General features: G+C 35.7%; 2 protein-coding genes across 3 annotated transcripts; one reads left to right on the top strand and one right to left on the bottom strand.

Annotated features, from left to right (window-relative positions):
- Positions 1-2,937: 2,937 nt before the first annotated feature.
- On the bottom strand, positions 2,938-7,490 carry LOC100378041 (uncharacterized protein C15orf61-like). 2 transcript variants are annotated; one of them, XM_002740841.4, is made up of 3 exons: positions 7,449-7,490; positions 5,315-5,636; positions 2,938-3,181 (listed from the first exon to the last, which is right to left on the bottom strand). In XM_002740841.4, the coding sequence occupies exons 2-3, from the start codon at positions 5,610-5,612 to the stop codon at positions 3,054-3,056; spliced, it is 426 nt and encodes a 141-aa protein (XP_002740887.1). In that variant the 5' UTR covers positions 5,613-5,636; positions 7,449-7,490; the 3' UTR covers positions 2,938-3,053. The 2 variants fall into 2 exon arrangements, 1 of the variants encoding a protein (XP_002740887.1); XR_013422888.2 differs by lacking the exons at positions 5,315-5,636; positions 7,449-7,490 and adding an exon at positions 4,698-4,981 and having other exon boundaries at positions 3,104-3,181.
- On the top strand, positions 7,122-26,592 carry LOC100378638 (mitochondrial glutathione transporter SLC25A40-like). The gene is made up of 10 exons (XM_085495273.1): positions 7,122-7,415; positions 10,396-10,455; positions 15,928-16,040; positions 17,028-17,095; positions 17,866-17,996; positions 19,773-19,946; positions 21,101-21,210; positions 23,451-23,529; positions 24,406-24,483; positions 25,416-26,592. Exons 1-10 carry the CDS (start codon positions 7,325-7,327, stop codon positions 25,529-25,531), a joined length of 1,020 nt encoding a protein of 339 aa, XP_085351399.1. The 5' UTR covers positions 7,122-7,324; the 3' UTR covers positions 25,532-26,592.

The raw sequence follows: 26,592 nt of genomic DNA, 5'->3' as shown, positions 1-26,592 counted from the left end.
ACCAGGTAGTTATGTTAACACCAGTTAGCTATGTTAACACCAGGTGGCTATGTTAACACCAGGTGGTTATGTTAACGCCAGGTGGTTATGTTAACACCAGGTGGCTATGTTAACACCAGGTGGTTATGTTAACGCCAGTTAGCTATGATAACACCATGTGGCTATGTTAACACCAGGTGGCTATGTTAACGCCAGTTAGCTATGTTAACACCAGGTGGTTATGTTAACGCCAGTTAGCTATGTTAACACCAGGTGGCTATGTTAATGCCAGGTAGCTATGCTAATGACAGGTGGCTATGTTAACACCAGGTGGCTATGTTAACACAAGGTGGTTATGTTAACACCAGGTGGTTATGTTAGCGCCAGTTAGCTATGTTAACACCAGGTGGCTATGTTCACACCAGGTGGTTATGTTAATGCCAGTTAGCTATGTTAACACCAGGTCGCTATGTTAATGCCAGGTAGCTATGTTAATGACAGGTGGCTATGTTAACACAAGGTGGTTATGTTAACACCAGGTGGCTATGTTAACACCAGGTGGTTATGTTAACACCAGGTGGTTATGTTAGCGCCAGTTAGCTATGTTAACACCAGGTGGCTATGTTCACACCAGGTGGTTATGTTAATGCCAGTTAGCTATGTTAACACCAGGTCGCTATGTTAATGCCAGGTAGCTATGTTAATGACAGGTGGCTATGTTAACACTAGGTGGCTATGTTAACACCAGGTGGCTATATTAACACCAGGTGGTTATGTTAACACCAGGTGGTTATGTTAACACCAGGTGGTTATGTTAACACCAGGTGGTTATGTTAAGCCTGATGAGCTCTGCTCAGTCACTTTCAGACTTGTTCCTCAGCCCACAGAGATATGCGCCACAATTTATGCAAAAAAGTCCCTGTGGGATGCTTATTAACCATTTCTACTTTTCTTTTTAAGGTGACTCAATGATGGCAACCCCCAAACCATCAACAAGAGATATACCTTGTTAGCATATTCCTTAAGGAGTGTGGTAACACAGCTGTTACAGTTGTCCTAAACATGCTCTATATCTCAACATTCACACTTCTAATTTGCAATTTGTGAGGAGAGAAAACAGAATTATTCAATGTCCAAAACTTTCACCTGGCACAAAATTATAAAAAAGAAAATCCTTCAGTAAGATTTTAATCTCATGCAATGGACTTATCATCTCAATAATTTACTTTGATAAGAAAACTGCGACTGGAATATGTAAAATCATGAAAAAAAATAGTTATATTATTAATACTGTTATCAAAAATGAAAAATTGTGGGTTAGAGTGTATAGGTTAAGAAGGATCGTTGCTGAAAGCAAAAAAAAAAAATCTCGTGATAAGTTGAATATTTGAGATAATATGTCAAAATCCTAAGATGATAAATTGAGATCTTGTGTTGATTGAGAACTTGTGGCAATCTATTATAAATCAACTGCAATATTTTTGAAACTCAGTATTCAATATCAATAAAAATATATACTGTTTTAAACTATGACGAACCAATTTTTTCTGTATGAATCAAGTCAAAAACAAAGATAAAATCACAGAAAGCTTAGAAGGCTGAAGGAATTAGAGGCATGAAGTACAAATAAGGAATATTGTATTTACAAGTTTGATCAAAATTTGATGGGTGGTACTCAAGTTATCTGAGAAGCACCTATAAATTGGTTAATTTATGCAAATTAGGTAATTTGTAAACACAAAATTTAACCCTAAACTGAACATGTATATGGCTTTTCCCTAAGCATATATGTATACAGTTTTATTGAATCAGATGAGTGGTTGAGATAATGTTGGAAAAGTTAAATATTGGCTAATTAATATGCAAATCAGTCATTAATAAACATGGATTTCAACCAAAAAATAATCAGGTATAAGCATTATCTAAGTAACAAGTTTCATTGAAATCTGTTCAATAGTACATGAGAAGCAAGTGAAAAGGCTTAAATTTGGCTTATATGCAAATTAGGTAATTAATATGCATGGGATTTCCACCAAAACTAATCAGATCTGCACATTATCCCAGAACATCTAAGTACCAAGTTTCTTTTAAATCTGTTTAATAGTTCATGAGAAGCAAGTGAAAATGTTTAAAAATGGTTCTTGAGATATCAGTGGAATAGACACACACACACAGATGCACTAACCACAAAGACTCCCATTGTATGCTTCTCACATGGAAGTCCACACGCATTGTTTAATTTTTGTTGAGAGTTCATGAAACAATGTTCAGTACATCAATGACACATTCCAATACTGAAGTATGGAAAGGATGACTTCAATTTTCGATATATTCCCACATGTACAGTATATGAATTATCCTTGGTTTCTATCAAAGTATATATAGATTTCGACAAATCTCCAACTGAATATTCTAGGTGTGAATAATTTAGGCTAATATGTCAGGAGACCATCTCCAATTTAGTAGAGATGTTTCCATGTATGGATAAAAACAAATGTGATTTGTTTTTGAATATTGGTAATTTATACTAAACATGAATGTAGATTTCCCACGATTGAGTTGTCAAAAATTATCTACTTTATGTGGGATACCATAAACTTCCTAAAACTTTTGTTTTCATGAATGGTTTTAGGGATTTTATACAGATCACATGATGAAACAATGCAGAATTGCATATCAGGTCAGGCTTTACAAAAAGATTTTACTTTGGGAAAATGAGTCAGACTTGGACATTTATCATGGACAAGTGCTGCAATGGACAAGTATGTTTGGTCAAGAAGCACTAGGTTGGTTTTAATTGAAATTTTTGGCAGCCAAAAAAAATTGTGTAATAAATAACCATCCATTGTGGCTCTATCTGAAGCACATCTCTGATGGAGATACATTTTAGCCAATTAAATGATCAAGGTCAAGGAAGACACCTCTATGTAAACAAGTGGTGGAGAAAATCACAATAAATAAATAAATAGCCTTTATTACATTTCAGTTTACAGCAGTACAAACACAAATTTGAATTTTGAATAAAAACACAATAATGTGACTAGGAATCTCAAATACAATATCCTAAATATTTCTCAGTAAATGGATCCTTTGTCTTCTTTATAGAGAAAATAGACTTTCACTGAGCCCTTCTCAGTTTGGACATCATCCGAACAGGTAATAAGGAACCATGCACCAATACCATATGCCAGACATGGCAGACCTGAAACATCAAGACAGTAAACGATACAAGAAGTGAATCAAGTTATTATTATCACTAATTAGTACTGTTCTGATTATACTATAATACATCTGTCACCATAACGCCATAACTTACAGCGTGTCGTAATTTTGCGGCACTTTACAGGGTATTTTCATCCTACCATATAAGGAAATGCAAATTTGAAATATGCAATGATTATGCACATATTAAGCATCCTCTAAGAATAAAAACAAACATGGCTGCCATAAGGGTTTGACCGGACGATGTGGATACAAAAAAGTTCTTTGATTCTGTTCTAAAGTTTTTGGATTTCAGCATTCCCATGATGTATCCTTGGAAGGAAAAGATGTATAATAATAAGGTTATTATGAGGATACCTCAAAGTATGCACTCAGACAGTACGCTGCGCGTCAGTCGATACTTCCTTTGTACTGTCTTCGTGCATACTTTGAGGTATCCTCGTAATAACCTCATATTATAATAGGCCAATGGATGAGTGAGAATACAAGTGATGTATATAGATGACTTGGAGAAGCTGTTTATTTAGTTGGCAGTCATTATTTTGTTATTATGCATAATATGTACAAAGATTACAACTCCTACAATACTAATCCAGAGGAATCTGTAAAGACACAGGTTGAAAAGAAGATGCTCTTGATCCAACCCAGTACACTGCAAAAAAATGGGGACAACATAATGCACCAACAAATTTATTTTGGGTGAAATCAAGAAGTTAATTTTATGCAAATGAGGCCAAAAATATTTATCTGTATGCAGATTAGCTAATAGTCATTCCAACAATATTTACTTAACACTAAATTTCTTTTATTTGGCCATACAATTCATACACTCCGTTTCAATTATGAAGACATAATCTTTTAATAAAAATTTATACTTTACACTTTTAACTTTAAATTTTAACTTTAAAGACACTACCACTCGCCATAGAAGGAATTTGTTAACATTATTACCCATGAATCTTTACAGGTTTTCTTTATTGGCCGTTTTACTGCCATGTTCATAAAAATTGTATATGCACTGTATGCATCTAAATGAACATTGTTATCCGTCTAGTTGTTTTCTAGTCATTTGCAATTATAATTTTCTTAATATATAAGAAAAAACTTTCATGCCTTCATGAAACTGACTGTATATAGAAAATATCACTTTAACATTCTTTCCTTCCAAGGTTGATAATTAAATTAATAACACTAATTATATTCGTATTAAAACCTTAACAATATTAACCTTGGATTCCCTCAAAACTATTGATACCAACCAAAGGTGCATTACTTGGGGTTTGCAACGCACATAGTACTTCAGGGCTCATACCACTAATTGAATTTCCATAGACGACAATGTTAACATATGACGAGATTGCTATATGAAAATGACGAAGAAAGTTGAAAATATGGCTCAAAAATGGGAAATCAACATGCCAGTAATCAACCATATGAAAAAAACTAACATGTTGGCCAGCTCAAACTCTTGCAAATCTCAGGTAAACAAGACACACCTACTGTATTTGGATTGCACCAAGAGAAATCACTGGAAAAACACCAAGATTAGAACATCCATTAACACACAGAATAAACCCACAGGTACACAGCCGCTAAGTAGTAAACAAAAGACCACATGTTGGTCTCACCTCTGACCCAGGTGATTACGCCCTCAAACAGGGAGCGCCTGAGAAAAATAATATTTAAGAAATTTCATTGGTCCTTGCTAGGCATTTAAATTGAGCAGCCATTGGTTAATTGGTGGCATGAGACCTGTATGGTGACACCATGCCAAGATCCCATTCAAGTCTCACCTCGTAGATAGCGAGACTGATGCTACTACCTTCTGACATGACATAGGCGGTTTGTAGTAAAACAATAAAACATGTATTACCACATTCATAGAGAAAAAATGTAATACATCGAAAATGTACAGAAAATATAGTTATCGTAATCCGTCATATCGTGAGCAGCTATTTTGATCCACCTGGACATCCCAGTATCCTAGTTACCTCGGGAATGCGCATTCGAATTTTTCTGAGTTGGAATGCTTATGCGAGAGCGAGATTGTAACAGGATCTTTGTATCATGTCACCGTAGTTGCAAACCCCAAGTAATGTACCTCTGTACCAACCTAAATTGAATAGCTTGAGTACATTGAAGAACGTGTTTTCAAAAGCCAGGTGTTGCCATGGTCTCTTTGTGCAGTGGTACTTTATATATGGATAACATCCAGTTCTCAAGATATGGTAGTTCGCTCCGTCCACCTCCCAGTTAAAGTGGGACAGTCCAAATTGGTCATTTTTCACCGAACTATACTTCACAAAATATGACGTCCATGGAGGTATATCTCTCTGTTTTAAATGCGCAGTTAAAACTTCGGAAGCTCTCGGCTTCGCCCCGCGTATCTTCGATAACAATCGTACCACCATCAAATATCTTAATTCCTGGGTTGCCTAAAAATAAATACACATATACTAGTATGACCTGGTTTGCCCGAACTAGGTCGTTGATTGTAAACATGAAGCAAGCCGTCACTAGTATCTAACAATTTGATAGACCGCCATCAAGATTGCCTGACAGTACAAACGAAATAAACAATACTAAAGACGAAATTGGTGAAAAATGGAGAAGCCTATTTTGATACTGAAATACTTCAATAGTTTACTAGTACCTACCAATTTACAAGTACTTTTTGCAATAAATTATACTCCTGGTCGCTATAGAAAATGATTGTTGTATTTCAGTGAATGGCGACCATTTTTTTTTCTTTTTACAGATTTTACAATTAGTTTTCACGGTGGTGGCATTATACCATATTCCATGTTTTTTCTGATGACTGATGAGACAGAATAAACAAATATATATTGTGACTGTTTGTAGGATTTTTTTTGTTATTAATAATATATTTATTTATTTGTCTTTCACTGTTTTAATAAGAATACAAAAAAATGTGAGTACTGTTATTCCTCCACTTTGTCCCGGGTATACATTTTCCATATCAGTATCAGAGTTTCGATTTTGTGAACCCTTTTTAATTTCAATCTGAATTGTTTGGATATCGAAAAATGTTCTATTATCAAATTTATTTTAAATGTTTTATATTATAGCGGGGTTGTCTTTTTTCCTAGAAAAGTGTTTAAGTTGACGGCTGTAACAAGAAGAATATAGCCAAAACCTATACATTCGTGGAAATCATTTGGCCTGGAACATTTTTTTTTTGTGTATACTGTGTTTGATTTGACGAGATAAACATGGATAAAAATTATCTGTATTTTTCCCCCTGCAATATTATTCTGTCTTAAAGTTAGATTAACGACAAGTAAATAATTTGAAAACGTTGCCATGAAGGGAAGATACACATTTCTGTTGATATCGCAGTTAAACAGTGTTTTGGCTGATTTCAAGAGACCTTTTCCTTCTTTAAAAAATAACCACAGTCCCTCCGCACGGTGTTGAGGGACTGTAAAATAACCATTGCTTATATCTGGTGTTTGTAATTGAACACCTACTTGAAGCTTCCTGTAGTCAGGGCTTGTAGTTATTTGACGGTCATTAATAATAACAAAGCAATACTAACACAGTGTGCCACGAGTAAACAAAAACTTGTGCACTTGTTACGAAAAGAGAAAACCGCTAGACAAATAACAACGCGGTGCCTATGGTCAAGCTATTGGGTTTGAAACGCCCTCAATGTCGAATTCGACGAGCCGTTTTGTTCGTCGTTGGTTCAACACCGACGACAGAACAGGCATCTTTCTCTTGCTTTTTTTCCACAAGAATTCTTTTCTCTTACAGTAAAATCACCTGAAGTTTTCAAATCGCTAATCCGTTGCAGTCAAGGTTGACCAAAATCCCTGTTTTTGTAACGCTTCTTACTGGTAGCTATATTTCATTGTCAGCTGTTACTGTTGACTATCTTCATACAGGTAGCGAGTTTCCGGATCCGGGCGTGAACACGTGAACGTACTATCTACATAGTGTTATGTTTTAGCTGAATAATTATTACGTGTGGCGATACTGATTATTATATTTAGACACAAGAACTTAAAACTCGACAGTGAAAGGTGTCCGCCATGAATGGGTTTGAAGCTGACACATATTTGTTGAAATTCACGCACTTCAGGTGATTTCTGGTGCCAAAATGAGTAATGCAAGTTATACTCAAAATGGAATCACGCCGATGCAGCAAATGACAGCATCGGCCACAGGAGCAATATTGACATCATTTTTTAGTAAGTTAGAAAATTATTTTCATTACGACTTACAGTTGGAGTGTGTTTGTTTTCTATTAATAGCAATACTCCCGAACGCGTACGAAAATTCGGTTGTGTTGGTGAGGCTTCACCTTAGGCTTAGTAGTGGTTGTTCTACTGATGCCTCAACGACCAAGGGTACCACCGCGTGGATTTCGGTTCAACTTTGAACTCTGAGTAAACGCGGTTAACGTATTTGTGACTCTCGCCTTAATTTAACGATCAAGTTAACGTGTCTGACCCAGTGTCCGGACACCAGAGTAGTTCATGCACAATGTCCATATAAGAATTTATTTCAAGATGTACCATAAATAAGTAGTTAATTTAAAGGGCGATAAAGTTGTCACAGTGTGTCATGTTTAGTAGGGGGTCCATTACAATACCACAGTCAGCTGGCATCGGTGTCGCTGGGTGTATATGATAGAAAGAAGTTGTGCAACCAAATTTGCCGAGTTCGCAGTTTTTCGCCGATAAAAAAATAACTAAGGCAAAAACTCACGGTTTTTCAGCATTTTTGTAATAAAGACATTATTCTCTATCAATAATCCGCCCAAAAAAGGAACATTTCTACTAATTATTGTGCTTTTTCGACGTTTTTCGAAAAACCTGTGATTAGGCTGCGAAAGTAGAACATTCCAGAGGGGGTGAAATGGAAGAGCCAAATTTAATGCATAAAAATAGAACGCGTATTTTCACCTCTATGTGGCCAACCAATGGCTGGACACAATACGTTCGCGGTCGTTGCCAAAGAGCCCTGCGTCGATCGCCTGGCGATGCTCTTCCGTTTCACCCCCTCCAAATGTTCTACTTTCACAGCCTAATCGCAGGTTTTTCGTGAGTAACACACAGTAAAGTTAAATCATTCTGTCAACTGAAATTGATAAAAATATTCTTTTGCACAACCAACATAGCATGTAATAAAAAAACATCGTAATCATCAGGTATTTTGGGTTCAAATGAAAAGCATGAGTCATCAAAAACTAATTGCTGTCTGCAGTGGCTTGGTTTTGATGATCCACAAAACACAATCGTCTAAGATGTTAATTGCCATCTGTATGTTTTGTCAAATTACGTCAATTGAGATGATATGAATATTACCATCAAATAAGAAACTACAGGAATAGACCTTTGTATCGGTAACATCAAATATCATTTTTGTCTTATGCCTTTCCAGTCTACGTGCAAGTTTTATGGAGTGGATTTTAACCCTGGAATTTTGATACAAAATTCAATTCTGATTCCCACAAATGCAATAAAATGCCAGTTTATACAAATTACAATCCTAAATCCATGTGGAAATCTATATTGCAAATCAGGATATTACACTTTTAGGATTAATATTGTTCCAAGGTGCCTTTTTTTTTTACTTGTACTGGTGTCAACCACTACTCAAATAATATGCCACTCACTTGCCTTAGGGTAGCCAAATTATTTAAGATAAGGATGAAAACTATAACAAGATATAGAAAATACATGTCAGCTGACGTTATTGCTAGGTAACCAAACAATTGTAATCAGTCCGTACTGCATCATGAGTTCCATGCAACTTATACAACAGACAAAATCTGAGGTACCGGTACCAGGATAGTCTTTGAGGTCTTTGTTTTGTTTTGTTTTTTAGGAAAAATTAAATTAAATGAAAAAACTTTGGAAATTGCTCTATGTACTGGCATGCATATTTTGTTAAAAAAATATTTGCTTTTTTCTATGATAAGATGAATGTTGTTCCTTTCTCATAACAAGTGCACAAGCTTTTGTGTACACTGTGTTAGTATTGCTTTGTAATTATTCATGATTGTCACACATAAATACAACTTACGTGAGCCAGGTTTTTGTTTACTTATGGTACACTGTGCAAGTACTACTTAATTATTATTCATGATTGTCAAACATAACTACAACAACCTTAAGTACGTGTGAAGGAGGATTAGACGCTATGTTGGTCAATTACAAACACCTATAGATACTAGTAACATATAAGCAATTGTTATTCCCAACTTGAAGGGAAGAAAATGTCACCTCAAGTTGGTCAACTGAAATATCAAAGGAAATTTGCACTTTCAGATATTTTCAATAACTCAACTTCCAAATTGTATTTAGATTTTGAAAGAATATTCTCCTGTATTTTCTAACATCATCCGAAAGACAGATGCTTTCTACAAATGATAGGTTTTGGCCGTTATTGTCCCGGTTAAAGCTGTCAACATTTTTCTAAAATACTATTCTTCTACCCATGGAGGTAGAAAAGAGAAGGAGAGTGGACGCTATTGTTTCCGCTGGTTTCATGATGCTTTGGATTTGTTTACTCAGTACACATTGTAATTAGTTTGCAAACACGCTGTACAATGTCACAGTTAATCGGCTTATGTGTTTCGGCTGTATTCGGAAGCTTCACGAAGATTCTCAACGCACTGCGCATGCCCAAACAAATAACAATAATACAAAATGCAGCGAAAAACGTACGCTGAGTGTACTCAACGCCCAAAATCTATTACAACAAAAGGCGCGATTTTCGACATCTGCACAGTTCTGCACACCAATGAAAAATGACGAGTCAAAACATCTTGTTATAATCTTATCATGTATCTTTAAATTTCACTGAGGAAATTTGCGGGAATTTTTTAATCAATGTCCAAAGTTGGACGACTATTGCGATAAAAAATATCAAAAAGAATTATGCACACATCTTGGTAGCGTCCGTATGCAGAATTTCCGGTATCTACAAGTGTGAAATGACCTTTGTGGTCCGATAAAGGTCATTGCGCATGCACAATTCTGGTATTTATGGTTTGCGCATTCAATTTTATAGACGATGTTTAAGATTAACATGGGCTTAAATAGCGTCCTTACTCCTTCTCTTTTCTACCTCCATGTTCTACCTTAGACAAGGCTATATGCTCATTGTAACACTTGATTCAGTTCATATTCATGTATATAACAATATAGTATTACTTTACAGTGACCCCATTGGATGTGGTGAAAATACGCCTTCAGGTTCAACAAAAGCCCTTTGCCAAGGGTAAGTTACTTTGATTCGTTTCCTACAATTATTGCATATTTCTGTCACAAGAAACGTTCACTGTTCACCATTTGTTATAAACAGGAGTCACAACTAGTTTATCATATGAAAATTGGTGCTTACAAGTATTAGTAGGGGATTTGGATTATAACACGATCTAAATCCAACGTTAAGCCTATAAACGTTCCATTGTTTTTAGTGCCAAACTCCTTTGTTAAGTACAGCAACAAATATTTCGTTGGTGTTTGTGAGCTCTTGTGTGATTGGCCAATGCATGGACAGCTCTTCCACTTCTGTGTTTTACTCCCTATCAATTTGGACCCTGTTTAACTCCGGGGTTATGTTCAAACACCACCCTCTTGACTGGAGATCTGTTTTGAAAAAAATAAACCTTTGTTGTTGAGGTGTACGCAAGACGATACGCAACTTATGTTTTATAACATCACTTCACCTATTAACAATTCACCCCTAGACGTGATAATTTCATTTCAGTAGTAAAAATCCGTTCACAATAATCCAAATAATCACAACCTCATCGAAATCCATTCATCAAAACAAGTGGTTTGGGGTATACTAGTACTCTGACCCATGCCGAGGACTTCCTGTTTGTAATGCTATATGATAAATCAGATTAACTATCACGTGAAACCAAATGAAAATCATTCTAAAATAATGTACTTTTACCCAATCTTCAGCAGAACGTAGCTGTTAAAACTTGCAAAACGAGTCTGTTTTGATCGATCATGGCTTAAGCAGCATACAATTTTTGTTTTGTTTTGGCTCATTTAAAAAATGCGAACGGTGTCAATATTCAAAACTGCATTTAGTCTGTCTCTGGCGTGCTTCAGAATGATAGATCTTTGCCGATCATATTTTTTTTTTACAAAGGATCTGAATGTACAGCACTAATTTCACCCAACCTCCTACTCGCTTCTGCTTTTCGATAATTTTGTTTTCACTCGTTTTTGCAACCGCTTGTTGAATAATTTACGCTTTATTTTTCGACTGTGCGAACCCAGAAATATTGCCCGTCTGCTTGCTCGCATTTCAAATACATGGCCGTGCCATCTTTTTTTTTTTTTTTGGAAAACACATCAATATCTTCCTGGTTTCTCTGCTCTTGCCCAGGGCGATTTTTCGACAGTTTTTAAAGTTTTTTTTTTTAAATATTTTGGACAATTTTTTGGACATTTAAATTTTTCCTGACACCTAAAATAGTCTATTTAAATTTTTATTCAAGAGTATGGTTATTGTGATTAGCGTGAATGGGTAAGCTTTATTTGGACAATGAGCTGTTATCACTGTAAACAATGTTAAATTATTATTCTAATGCTCAGTTCATCTTTTGAAAACAACTATTGTTTGATTTGAAAAAAAAATCATGCCATTTTCCCATCGAAATCCAATCCAAAAAATCGTACTACAACATCGGCAAATCTCTTCCGGTAATTTGAACACGTTGGCATCATCCAGCATTTTGATTGGTTAATCAGCGATTTGACCTATTAGGTCAACTATGCAAGAGAAAGGACATGGCGGATTCTCTACAGCATCGAGCGTTTATATGTGACCGGTATCATTTGCTTACAATGAAACTTAGTTGAATTTTATTTACATTTCATAACAATTCAACGAATTTAATTTTTGTCCGTTATTATAATCACTACTGAGTAATAATCAACAATTGTGAAACGCATGACCAGATTGCGCAACTGTGATCGTTTGCTACTACGCATTGCAGTTAGTTGGTTTTTAGTTTATATTTGAAACTTCGTTTAAAATATACTTTCATTACCAATAAAATAAAAACAAATGTATTTGAAAAATGACACTGGGTGACATAATTGTAATGAAATTTCAGGCGGTCTACTTTTTAATTCAGCAAGAATTATTAGTTATTTTTAATTCTGCAATGATTTCTTTTGTCTTGGGTGGCCTAACTGCCGGCGTTGAAAGTCGTGTGGGTGGATTATTTAATGAAAATAGAAGTACCCAAAAAATATTTGATGATTATTTTTTGAAATTTTGAACCCCAAATAAGCGCCCACTAGCCGTGAAATTGCCCAGGGCGATTTTTCGGATGGGTGAATTTACGGCAGAATCCGGTACTAGTATACGCGGGGAGGGAGTCCAGTGAGGGAACAGCCTGCAACCCTTTTATGGGGAAAACGTGAAATCTTGACGGATTTGTTTCGTTCTCACATGCAATTAGGTTTTGCGGGCTTCTGAGTTCAAAAAAGATGACCAAAATCAACCAAAAAGCAAGCGAAATGGAAAGACAAGCGTTATGTTACTATGTTGTCATCAGTACACATGCCGATTTGGAAATTTGTTGGCCTATCCCGGGGATCCGGAAAACCAATTGTGAAGCCTTTGTGGGTTGTTTATTACAACAAAAATATGGGAGGTGTGGATCTTTCAGACCAGATGATCAGATCGTACACGATGCATCGCCGACATTCAAAGTGGTATATCAAGCTTTTTTTCCACCTGATAGCTCTTCTTGTCACTAATGCCTACATCCTTCACAGGAAGTTCAGTGCCAAGAAGCTAACTCACGCTAAATTTCGTTTATCCATTGTTCATGATCTTGTTTCTAGTGCAACCACTGCACCCATCCCAGCACCGAAAGGGCGAAGATCAGTTGGTCAGCCACTAAGACGACTCGAAGAACGCCACTTCCCCTCACCCATCCCCGCTTTCCCTGGTAGTAAAAAACAAAACCCAACTCGCCAGTGTGTAGTTCACAGAGCCTACTACAAAAAGCATCAAGATGGCAAGCGTCCACAAGAGAGTCGCGTGTGGTGCCGCAAGTGTGAAGTCGCCTTATGTACATACCCATGCTTTGGGATTTATCACAGCAGACGTCACTTTGATGCAGTTGATCCAACAGATTTCAATTTTGATACCTAATTCCTTACTCACTTAGTATTGTGTGCATCTGTGGTCTGCATTTTTATTGAATAATTTCTATATTGAAATTTTGTCTTGACTTACCGGTACCTGCAATTCTCTAATTTCCACTACTGCATGCTGAAGCTCATTAGCTTGTTTATTATATATACACATATTTGAAAACACAAGCAACTACTACAAATAAATTGATCTAGTTGCAATTGTAAATAAATAATTATCCATGAATGCTTTTCACAGCTTTCGTAAACAAAATGAAGATTTTCCCCCTAAATTGCAATGTATTGAATGCTTACAGCTTTTGCATTCAAATGTGTTTTTCATCAAACAGCTGTTGTTGGTGCTAATGGATATGCTAATGATATGCAAATTTATTTATTACAATGCAATTTTTTTTATCAAAATATCACATTCTTCATATAATGTATTTACAGTTTTGTTCAATATTTTACTTCCATGAGTTTTTTTGTGGACATTTACATAATTTCTGTCTTAATTTTTTTTTACCAAAAACAATCATTATTACATCAAAATAAAGTCCCAAATTTGTGTAAATTACATCAATAAGGAGTGGCAACTGTTTGATGATCACAAATTGCAAATCCAAGTGTTGGTTATTTCATTCACTATAACGACTTATTTAGGTCGTCTTCTTTTTAGTCCCCGTTCGGACGCAGTCCGAAAACGGGGACTTATGTTTTGCCCTGTGTGCGTCCGTCCGTCCGTCCGTCCGTCCGTCCGTCCGTGCGTGCGTCCGTCCGTCCGTCCGTGATCACCTGTATCTCGAACATGCATGGACCGATTAAGTTCAAACTTCACTCATACATCACACATTATATGGGACATATGCACATGCATTTTTTTCATGATCCGATTAACGATAGCCGAATAGCGGCCATTTTAAGGCCGAAAATGCATCAAAATCGCACATTTTCACCATTCCGGACCCGGATCTCAGTTATGCATGGACGGATTTTGTTCAAATTTGGTACATACATTAAACATAATAGGACCTTGATGCACGTCATTTTTTTTTTTTGGATCGGGTTCGAAATGGCCGACTGGCGGCCATTTTGTTTTAAAGAATTCAGTTCTGGATCCGTATCTGAGACATGCTTGGATTGATCGAGTTCAAACTTCACACACACAAGGTACATCATGTCACAAATATGTATGTGCATTTGTTTCATGATCTCATTAACGATAGCCAAATGGCGGCCGCTTTAAGGCCGAAAATGCATTGAAATCGCACATTTTCACTATTCCGGACCCGGATCTCAGTTATGCATGGACGGATTTCATTCAAATTTGGTACATACATTAAACATAATAGGACCTTGATGCACGTCATTTTTTTTTTTGGATCGGGTTCGAAATAGCCGACTGGCGGCCATTTTGTTTTAAAGAATTCAGTTCTGGATCCGTATCCGAGACATGTCTGGATTGATCAAGTTCAAACTTCACACACACAAGGTACATCATGTCACAAATATGTATGTGCATTTGTTTCATGATCTCATTAACGATAGCCAAATGGGGGCCGCTTTAAGGCCGAAAATGCATTGAAATCGCACATTTTCACCATTCCGGACCCGTATCTCAGTTATGCATGGATGGATTTTGTTCAAATTTGGTACATACATTAAACATAATAGGACCTTGATGCACGTCTTTTTTTTTTTCGGATCAAGTTCGAAATGGCCGACTGGCGGCCATTTTGTTAAAGAATTCAGTTCTGGATCCGTATCCAAGACATGTCTGGATTGATCAAGTTCAAACTTCACACACACATGGTACATCATGTCACAAATAGATATGTGCATTTGTTTCATGATCTGCTTAACAATAGCGGAATGATGGCCATTTTAAGGCCGAAAATGCATCAGAATCACGTATTTTCACAATTCCAGAACCGGATCTCAGTCATGCATGGATGGATTTTGTTCAGATTTAGCACAATGTGTTGTACATATGCAGGTGCATTTCGGTCATGATCTGCTTTGAATGTATATGTCACTCAAATATGAACGGAACGGGGACGTGTCATTGACAATGACTTGTTATAAAATGTCATTCATTGGTGCCAAATTATATGCTAATTTATGCATATATGGTTCGAATTTTTTTTTCTAAATGCATACTTTCAGAATATCAACAAATTCCTCAGATAAATGATAGCCATCTGACTTATAAATATTAAATAATAGAAGAATAATATTTTTATTTAAATTTTCACTAAAACTGTTGTTTTTATACCCAAAATGTATACCACAAAATCTATAAGTGGTCATAACAATAAAATATTTTGAAAGATTGTTTTTTCTAGATATGTTTACATATCACATTATTGACTTTTGCATGGCAAATAAAAAAGTTACGATTATTGAATCCACAGTGACTGTCTGTCTTATTTTTTTTGAAAAGAATGCAGTGGGGGGAATGTTATGGTCAGATAAATTGAAGCATGTTAAGGGTTAAATACAGAACATATACTGTGCATTGTCAATGTATGTTGTTTTTTTTTAGTTTTTAGAGACCATCTCTGTTATTTTTCTGCAGGTCAATGTTTCTTATACTGTAATGGATTAATGGATCATCTATGTACTTGTCTTAATGGTAATTCACAGATTAAACCATGGTATAAGTTACCTAGTCATTTCAATGGAACATTGGTAAGTTGATTAAGATGATGATATTAATAATGATGTTGATTCAAAGTCATCTAATGTGTTACAGGCAATATGTTATGGATATTTTACAACTTTAAATTATTATTACTAACCGCAACTGAGGAGTATATGAAGACTCGTCTCCCTGATATGATAATTATTCTTCTCTGCTGTGTCTCTGTGAATAATTGTCACATCAGGGAGAAAAATGTTCATATACCCCCAAAGCCTACAGTTAATCACTGTTTTGTAATCTTGAATTTGGGAGTTTACTTGTCAAAATTGTGTGGTGATTTGAATGTCTGTGGCAAGCCCTACGCATGGCACTCAACAATCTGTTACAACAGTGTGAGTGTGTACTGTACAATGAGACATTTATCATACTTTCAACTTTTATTGACAAAAATTTGTTGGATGTCATATACTCGTCTGCCAGCCCTGGTCGGCTGCCGCCCTGGGTGCATGTTTGTTTACCTATTTAAATTGTGCACTTTATTTGCGTTGTCTTACCAATGATTGGAGTTGACACTATCTTATTAACTGCTTGCTTGCGCCACACAAGTCAAATATCGATGTGGTTTTCGGCATTTTTATTGACAATATTGTTCTGATTTTCGCGGTAATTGAATTTAACAAACTTGTTCGTACTCAGACATTCAGACATATTTAAATTTGCTCCAAATTTGGCAACAAGCATGATATGTTTGTGTGGTTAATCCTACATGCTCACACCATTGGAACGGAACGTCACATTATTTGCATACCCTGAGGGGTATATTGTGATTTATTTCATTCCATGTGACCAGCTCAGATTGGTAAAAACCTTTATCCTGCCAGCCATATGTACTTTTACAATGACTTGACCAGGGTTATACATGTATACATTTGACTTTAATTTGTCAGCATGTTTTATAGTTCTTTTCATCTTGGAACATGAAAATAACAATTCAAGTTACATGTACAATCTTTGTTTGTGTACTGTATACACAGGATGCATTCATAAAGATTGGACGCAATGAAGGCGTGACATCTCTATGGAGTGGATTGCCACCAACGCTGTGAGTACCCGCACTATATACACCAATACTAGGGATTCTCTTCAATGCAGCTCGAAATCTATGTAAAAACTGCATTTTTGGAATTTTTCCAGTTAACCATTGAAGCCCATTTTAAAGGGCAGTAGTCGTCGCGCCACACATGCGCGAGATATATGGGTCTCATGTATACAAAGATTGCGACTTTGACTGTTACGCAGATCAACGAGTACTGACACGTTACCAAGCTCTATTTAGGTATTTTTCGGTGATGGGAATGTATTCAAGGAGTAACCAGCAGTAATTAGTGCCAGTCGCACCTGGGTCAAACCTCGTATTTGTAATTTGCATTAGAAGAGCGCATTGGAATGTGGGAAAATCAATGTTTATCAAAACAAAAGTTGCACATACGCAGCATGACGACTGCCGCCCTTTAAACTGCCTCACATTGCTCACCATTTAGTCAGTATCCATTTCAATGTTTAAATGACTATCTTGCCAATAATTCGTCATGATCTCTGTTGGCCATTTCTGACACTCAGTTAGCTTAGTTACCGTAATGAATAAAAATCGATATTCTTCGTACACCAATTTGCCCAGGCTGTTACGTCTAATAAAATTGTAATTTGGTTTCGAGGACAAAATTCATTCCACCTATTCAGAGGTCATTATTTTTGTCAGTGAATATTTCACCCATTTTTCACCAGTGATATTTCTTGCATTTTGCCATACACACGTTTTATGGTTATGAAAATTGTTTGTTTCATGTTATTATTATTGTGTTCTCATTTCAGGTTGATGGCTGTTCCAGCTACTATGATATATTTTACAGCCTATGACCAATTAAAAATGTTTCTTGGGTTTGGTCGTAAAAATGCAGCTGCAGTTTGGTGGATTCCTATGTCTGCAGGGATAATAGCCAGAAGTAAGATCAGTAGCTCATCTATAGACTGGTGTAAAGTTAGTCTCACATTCAGATTCCAGCCTATGATTCATATTCCAGCCTCAGATTCAAACTCTAGTTTAAGCTTTAGATTTTGATTCAGAATCGTGCTTCAAATTGAGATTGATTCATTCCTCAAATTTATCTGATTCAGATTCCAACGGTAGATTCGGATGTCACCCTCATATTCAGGCCACCAAACTCCTTTTCAGATTCAGTTCATAATTAGGGGTTTGGATTCTAGCTTAGAATTTGACTCTGAAACTAGGAATTGAGAGCGAAGCTAGAAATTTGACACGTAATCTTTATAGTACAGTGACCCCTCGCTAAGTCGCGCCTCGGTAAGTCGCGATTCGGCTAAGTCGCGGGTACTTGGAAGGCTCCCAAAATTTCTATTGTGTTTTGACAGCAGTTTTGAAGTACAAAGACTAATGTTTCGTGGCATAGTGTTTTTAACTAACCGTTAAAGAGACAACTTAACACCTACTGTCCGTCAATTGCTGAGATGCATTGGGTGATGGCAGCCTTATTCAAGGTGTCAACAGGGGTGTCGAGTAGTGTCCGTACCTACTTCTCCGCCGGTCCCATTTTACCTCTAAAAAACTCGCTACAATGAGTTGAATTCATTATCTGATTTCTATTTTTCGATTGAGCATGTCAAAGCGAAAGCTATTCAGCTTGTTCGTACACCATAAACTCACAGCGATCGACCGTGTCAAGAAGAGGTGAAACCAAGTTAAGGGTTGCACGTGATCTAGCAGTGGTTGAGCCCACTATTCGTGGGTGGGTAAAAAATGAAAAGTAAATTTGTTTTCAAAGTTGACCAAGAGTCGGGACTGAACAGAAAAACATTCGAAATTGTCCGACAATGGTGACATCGATAAAGCTGTTACGTTTCTTCAAGAACGGTCTGCCAGAACTTCACTCTCTGGTCCCATCACCCAATGCAAAGCACACAACTCAGATATGACGACTTTGAATTTGAGGCCAGTTCAGGGTGGTTCTTGCGATGGCAAAGAAGACACGCTATCGATACACACAGTCTCAATCCAAGGCTAAGCTCGATCTGCGAACATGGACGCTGTCAGAACTTTTCCCGAAAAACTGAGAGAATTATCGATGAAGGTGGTTATTTTGATGAAAAAGTTTATAATTGCGATGAAACTGGTTTATTTTGGAAGCTGTTACCGTCGAAGTCGCAAGCAACAGCAAACGACCCACATAATATCGGACACATACAAAATTTACAATGCAATGTTTACAGCAAACATAGTCGAATTTTATTCGAATACTGCCTGACACATGTGATGATACATCAATTAACTAAACCGAGGGTTTATATGTGCTTTTTATATGTTTTTCAATGCACGACCTCCCTCTTTCACGACGTCCCTCGGTAAGTCGCGGCCCTCGATAAGTCGCGGTTTTTGCTTGGATCCCGACACCCGCGACTTAGCGAGGGGCCACTGTAATAGTATAGTATACTGTAAAATACTTTATTTTTGCTTAGAATTAATTTTAGCTATTTTCGCTGAAGGGATGATTAAGTGAAAATAAAATCCAGCGAATATATCTTTTTTCCTATATTTTACATTCAACTCGTCAAAAATCAGTGAAAATAAATTCCATACAAAACACCTAAAAAGTCCATTCAGGGAAATTAATTCCAGTTAAAATAAAGAATTTTACATTAAGTCATTTCAATCTGTCTGTTATCGTTATGCATTCTATAAATATTTTTTTCTTGACTTGTTTTAGTTGGTGCTGTATCTGTTATAAACCCTCTGGAGCTTATCAGAACCAAAATGCAGTCAAAAGCATTGACTTACACAGAGCTTAAAAACTGTGTTAAAACTGCCATTGCACAGGATGGTTGGCTGTCACTATGGAGAGGACTAGCTCCAACACTTTTGAGAGATGTTCCATTTTCTGGTAAGATATTTTCAATCCAGGAGAGCTTTTGTATGTGGGTGGATGTTCACCAAACAAATCCCTGATTTGCTTCCTATCAACTTTTGAATAAATAAGTAGGCCACATTTGAGAGACTTTAGTTTTGCATGCAATTCAATGGACTTGTTTTATCTCTTAGTTGCTAACAATTGGATTACAGCGATTTATTGCTCGGTAAATCTAAATGCCCTGTTTTCGAACAATTTCTGACCCAGATATGGCTTTATTATAGTTTTAACCTTTTTACTACCAGTTCCCTCTTTTCATCACAAATTCACAAAATAGTCCTGTTTATCAGATTGGGAAAAAAATGAAATTTGACTAAAAATTTTGTCTGTATGCTCCAAAATTAGGATTCGTTTCCACAAATATTGAAGAATATATTAAGAAAAAAATTGTGGACAAATTTGAGCGGGAAAATGAAACGGTTAAAGCTGTATTGTCATCTATATTGTATTTGACATTTTTGACCTTATAAATTAAGACATTTTACTTACAAAATGCACAGTTGTAAACTGTATTCTCTAAACATCCATGTACGAATTGCAAACATTTCTGTTCTATTATGAAGCTTTTGGTGTCATCATGTCAACAAATTGTGTGCGAGAGTTTCTAATTTATGATCTCATCCATAGAGTTAATATTCGATGTGAAGCAATAGATAATTTTCCGTTTACTGCAAGATCACGCGTTATGCGTGGAATCTAACGTGAAAACAGGACAAACAAAGGTCATAGCGTCGTAGTCGCGTCAAACATCGCATGGGATTCATCAAATGCGAAAGTATTTCGGGGACATTTCCATGCTTAATAATGTGCTGTACACATTTGATGATAGACAATTTCGATTAAGTGAGGGTATTCAAAAGCAATATTCCTCTGTCGAAGATCGCCCTTTCGATGTGAGCTACGAAATAAAGAAATTCAAGTTCCAAACAAATCGTTTGATGTTTGTGGCAGACGTTCAGCACACGTCTTTCATGCAACTCGCAAGATCTCGCAGTTGAACGGAAAATCACCTATTCTCATTGAGATCAGTCAACTGATAAATCACGCAAAACTTTGTAAGAGATAATACAATGTTTAGTGTTAACCATCAATGATTTTAAAATTGTATTTCTGTTTCTTTTTACCAGCAATGTACTGGACAAACTATGAAATCTTCAAATCTGTTTTATGTACAAGATGCGAGCTTAGAGAACCAACGCTGGCAATCAGTTTTGCATCAGGTGCTGTCTCGGGAATGGTATGTTTATTCTCTGTAAAAAGATCGTAGACGCAAATGGCTGTGAAGATCTCATTGAGCGAGACAATCATTTGACTTGTTTCTTTTCACGCAAATAATGTTCCATTCCCTTCCATTATCATGTCCACTGTTCAAATCTCCATGGTTACAGGGGAACAGTGGGTGAAATGATTACTGTAAAATGACTAATTTTCACTGGGTTTAAATTTCGCTGATTTATCATTTCAGGCATATTCAGTGGGTTTTAAATTCACGCTTTTATCATTTAGATGATGTGTTCTATGCTAAATTTTACATATTCCCTTTTAGTTTAGCGCATTTTCCAGTCAGCGAAATAAGCAAAATTAAAACCCAGTGAATAATTAACCCCTTTACAGTATAAAGAATGGAATGCTATTTGAAAGCGAAAACATGTATCGTGACTTTGCACTTAACGAGATGTTGGCAGCCATTTGTAATAAAGGTGAATCAGTCAGAATTCTCTACCACACTGCCATACTTCTGTCAGTCAAGCCTAATAAATCATGCTTGATCAAGTTGTGTTAAGTAAGTTGTGTGTTATGTCTTCACCTCTGCCTCGCAATACTGTTAAATGCAGTAATTATTTACTGGTTTTTACTTTTACCATCGAAGTTGGAAGGTCAAGATATATTAAGGGCAAAAATTGTGTCCGGCGTTGTCATTGTCGTCATCGTTGTCATCGTTAATAATTGTTATTGTGTGCACAATAACTTTACTAATTCTATTCCAAACTTCATCAAACTTGGTCACCTTATTCATCAGTATAAAGTCTTCATGGAGATCGAGTAACAGATGTCCTGTATGAAAATATCATGCAAAAATTGATAAAATCTGATAAAATATTTTGACTGTTTCTACTTGAATGATCACTTGTGGTACGCATCAAAGGTCACTGATCTCAGTGGAAATATGCATTGTTGTATGTGTTCAATGAAGCAAATCATTTATCTTGTAATAATAATGTATCTCCCAAATTCCATGGGAATACTATACTGGGTTTCAAAACCAACTCATGGAGAGATTTTTTGCAGTCTGATACACATTTGCAAATCAAAAACAATACATAAAAAATACATACAAAGCAAAACGTTGCATCCACATTTTGAAAAGAAAATTGTACTAAAATTATATGTATTCTGTATGTGACAAACAGTTCATTCGACAAATGAAAACTCACAGGAATATGTTTCAGCTATTATAACAGAATGATAGAGCTTTTATAATACTAGTTTAAAAACGCACTTCAAAGATTGCATTGTTTGAAGATGTAGATTCTCAGGAGGCAACAGTACTGTTGACTTCTTTCTCCACTGGACACCAACCAACTATTTGAGTTGATTTGCATACAAAGCAGAGCTTGCAACATGATAGCTATTCATAGAGGGTGTTTTTTTTTTACTTTTCATATAATACAGTAGTCACACAATGAATATAATAAGGCAGTTCATATTTGTCTCAGTGAATCATTAATTTTTGATAGACACCTGTACAAAATACTTGGACAAAAGCCAGCTAAGATTTTCTGTTATCTTGCATGTCTTATTAATCTATTCATGTCTAAATGCAGCACTTTTTTTCTGAGACTCAGATGAGGCATTTGTTTTATACTAAAATATCTGAATTACTTTGAATACAGCTAAAAATTATGTCCCTTAAAATAATTAAACAAATTTGGCACCAATGTTTTTGTAAGAGATTTACATCTATCAAGGACATTCGGTAGACTGATTCCCCACTGTTGGTTCAACCCCAAAACTTTGTTTGTATTCAAAATTAATTATGACAATGCATATTCATATTGAAACAAACTATGATAAAGGGAATAATATTATATAACAAAGGGCAAGGCCACCAGAGTTCAACTATGTTTTTATTTTAATTTTAATAAGCGAAATTTGCTAAATTAAATCCATGTGAACATGTGAACGCAAAGTTTGTTAACATCGAAATATTATGGTGCAAATCCACTTTATGTGAATCACAGGTGTTACCAGGGTAGTCGTATTTTTATAATCCCAGTATACAATCAATCCAATTTTTAGTTGATGTGCTCCTCTATCATAGATGTGCTTGTAATAAAGTGAAATAGGATGTTGAAGAGTATGGGCTTACATAAATTTCTTGTTAATTATTTTTTACTCACATGCATCTCTATTGGAGATAACACAGTGCAGTGATTTATGATCATAATTAATTATATTTCACAATAATTTACACAGATTGCGGGTGTTATGACCATGCCATTTGATGTAGTCAAGACGCACAGACAAACTGAGTTGGGAGAAAAAAACATACCAGGTAAATATCTTCTATTTGTTGAAAATCAACATTTTCAAGATTACCACCATGAGCTTAACTGACTTTAAAGTACAGTGGTCATCATGCCATGCCTGTATATGAGATTTGTGTTGATAAACATTGTTTTTCAAATAATCAAGCGCACCCTCCCAATGACTAGAATGAGTATAAGTGTTGACCTGGGTGCAATATGCACTAAATACTGACTTTTACAGCAAGTCTCAGAAGTATTGGGGCAGCCAATTTTGCAAACGCGTCCCCGATTGGCTATTAACTGCATGGGTTTCTAGCCCTGCTGGCGTCAACTTGTGGTCGCGTGCACTCTGGGTGAATCTATATTGCAGTAGGGTATATAGAATGCTCTTGCATAGCCTGGTACATGTCTGGGATTCCCCATTTCAAAATTTCATTTTGATTTTCTGTATTATGTGAGTCTTGATAATGTAAATGATGTTTACAATTGCAAAATAGGTAGCCAAGTACGATTAATTTACGCAAAAATCACTCACGTCATCCTTGTCAAATGATGACGTGTTCTATCATAATCACACCTTTTCCTTAAATTAAACTGTTAAGTTAATTTTTTTTGGCAAACACTTTTATATGTTTTCTTAAACCTGATGTTTTTTAAAAAAAAAAAAGCATCAGTTGCATTGTAGTCATACAGATTTTCTCGCCCAAATTTTGTTGCATATTTTCTTATATATTCTTTAATATTTCTGGAAATTAACCATTTGTCATTTGGAATATAGGACTATTGTGAACAATCCAAATTCAAAAGTGAAACTAACTTTAGTGCCATACATTTTTAATGGAGAACTGAAAGACTGGGTGTATACATATTGAAAGTGACCTGTAAAATGTTGTTATTTGCAGGAAAACAAATGCCAACATCTACACTGTCAATAATGAAGAAGATTTATAGGGAGAGAGGTACAAGAGGATTATTTGCAGGTATATACCAGTAATATTAATATCAACTAATTTATTGATCACGATTCAACCTAGGTAGCTCAATTATTTTTAGCTCCGCTGTCGACGAAGTCGAGCGGAGCTTTCAGTATTACTGATTGTTCGTCGGCGCTGTCGCCATCGTCAACTTTACATTTCCGACTTAAAAACCACAAACTGTATAGCTGAGAAACTTTCTAGGAAGGTACCTTGAGTGCTTCTCTCTCAGATTTGTTCATTTCGTGTGGATATGTTCAATTGTCTTATTTATAGCGAATAGTTTTGTCATTTTTGGTCAAAAATGCTATTTTCGACTTCTTCTTGAAAACCACTAGCCCGAATGCTTTGATACTTGGTATGTAGGTACCTTGGGTGGACCTCTCTCAGATTTGTTCATTTTGTGATGATATCTTTAATTCTCTAATTTTGGTGAATATTTTTGTCATATTTGGTAAAAAGTGATATTTTCGACTTCTTGTTAAAAACCGCAAGTCTGATTGCTTAGATATTACATATGTAAGTACTACATGTGGACCTCTCTCAGATTTGTTTATTTTGTGATGACATCTTTAATTAATTCTCTAATTTTGATGAATATTTTTGTCATTTTTGCTTTAAAACAATGAAATCTATGCAGCAAGAGAACACAGGAAATGGTGACACAGTCTTTCATTCATAATACCCAAAATTAATTCCTGTGAAAATATTTCAAAAAAAGTATTTCACAGTAATAAACGCCTTCCCCACCTCCAGTATCTCATATAAAGCTGAAACTCCATTGTAAAGTTATCTCTAGTAATGCACTGCACAAAAGCTCACTAAAAAAAATTTCACTAAGGTTAAAACTATGATGTGAAGTACTTTCCCACAATGCATTGTACACATTTGAATTCAGCGCAAATTCCACTATTTATGTATATTTCTCTATATTATAGGAATGACCCCAAGGATAATCAGAGTAGCACCAGCATGTGCCATAATGATCAGCAGTTATGAACTCATGAAGTCGTTTTTCAGAAAACGCAATTTACGGCTGCTGGAAAATGGATAAACTTGCAGCTTCATGCAATCTACTCCTTACAATTTGTTGTTGGATCTGAAGGCCTAGTATGTAATCCCTGGGATGAGAAAATAGAGATGAAGTTATTAAAATTTTTTCTGCTGGCACATCCTGATTTAATGGAAATGAAGACAGTGGGAGGCGCCATTAACCCAAGTGTTTTCCTACCAAAATTTGAAATACAAGTTTATCTAGGTTCATTGACAATTTAAGACAATCAACAAAAATGTAAATTTGCATAGTTTTGGGTCACAATTTAGTGACAAACATCTTGATTACTATTTACTGGGAAACAAATGTATCTTACGCAGGACTTTGTGTGGAGGGATATGTTTTGAAATAAGACTTTTACTCTAAGAGATTTCAGCTGCAATTTGCTTCTAGATCTATTACGAAGGCATTACCCAAGAATTACTGATTTATGAGAACCCAAAACTGTCATAGCTTATTCACAATTGGAGGGCAGTGCTCTCCCTGTTGCAAATTTGAATACAATTGACAGATTTGGAATCCATTCAGTGCCGATTGGTCTATTTTTTACTAAAAAATGTCAAGATGAATTAGGAAACATTACATGATGTATACAAGAAATGGTTGCCATTCATTGATTTCTATTTTCATTTACTAACTCGCAAAAAGAGCACCCAACACAAGTGATTTAGTTTGTCAGCCAATTCATATCTTTTACCGATAAATGATTTGGGGCCCATGAGGTATATGTAACACATGTAAAACCATTTTAATGTGCTATGCAATGGCCTGAAAGAGAAATATAAATATACTTTTTATTCAAAGCTAGTTTAATATTTTAAGTAGTTATTTTGATGCTGTTTAGTAGACAACCTACTGATGGACAAACCATAAAATTATGTAAATATATATATATTAACGATTTTGCAGTTTTGAATATATATAGTGCAAGATGTGAAAAAACTAGATTTGAGTGTGTCCACTCGTTTGAGTAGAGTTGTACGATAATGTAAGCAGTGGTTCAGCATATCATTGCTATGTTATTATGTAAGATTGAATAAATTTGTTTAAATCTCTGGTAA

This window comes from Saccoglossus kowalevskii, chromosome 21 (genome assembly GCF_978046115.1).
Source record: "Saccoglossus kowalevskii chromosome 21, keSacKowa6.1, whole genome shotgun sequence".
NCBI classification, from domain to species: Eukaryota; Metazoa; Hemichordata; class Enteropneusta; family Harrimaniidae; genus Saccoglossus; species Saccoglossus kowalevskii.
Note: the sequence above shows the minus strand (reverse complement) of the source record. Positions and strands in the feature narration are given on the sequence as shown.

Bases quoted from the DNA above. Each gene is read 5' to 3' on its own strand.
- LOC100378638 (XM_085495273.1), top strand. From the start codon at position 7,325: ATGAGTAATGCAAGTTATACTCAAAATGGAATCACGCCGATGCAGCAA. The intron at 17,997-19,772 runs GTAAGATCAGTA...GACTTGTTTTAG, and splicing joins TGCAGGGATAATAGCCAGAA to TTGGTGCTGTATCTGTTATA. The intron at 23,530-24,405 runs GTAAATATCTTC...TGTTATTTGCAG, and splicing joins GGGAGAAAAAAACATACCAG to GAAAACAAATGCCAACATCT.
- LOC100378041 (XM_002740841.4), bottom strand. From the start codon at position 5,612: ATGGTGGTACGATTGTTATCGAAGATACGCGGGGCGAAGCCGAGAGCT. The intron at 3,182-5,314 runs GTTGGTACAGAG...TTGATGTTTCAG, and splicing joins ACTCAAGCTATTCAATTTAG to GTCTGCCATGTCTGGCATAT.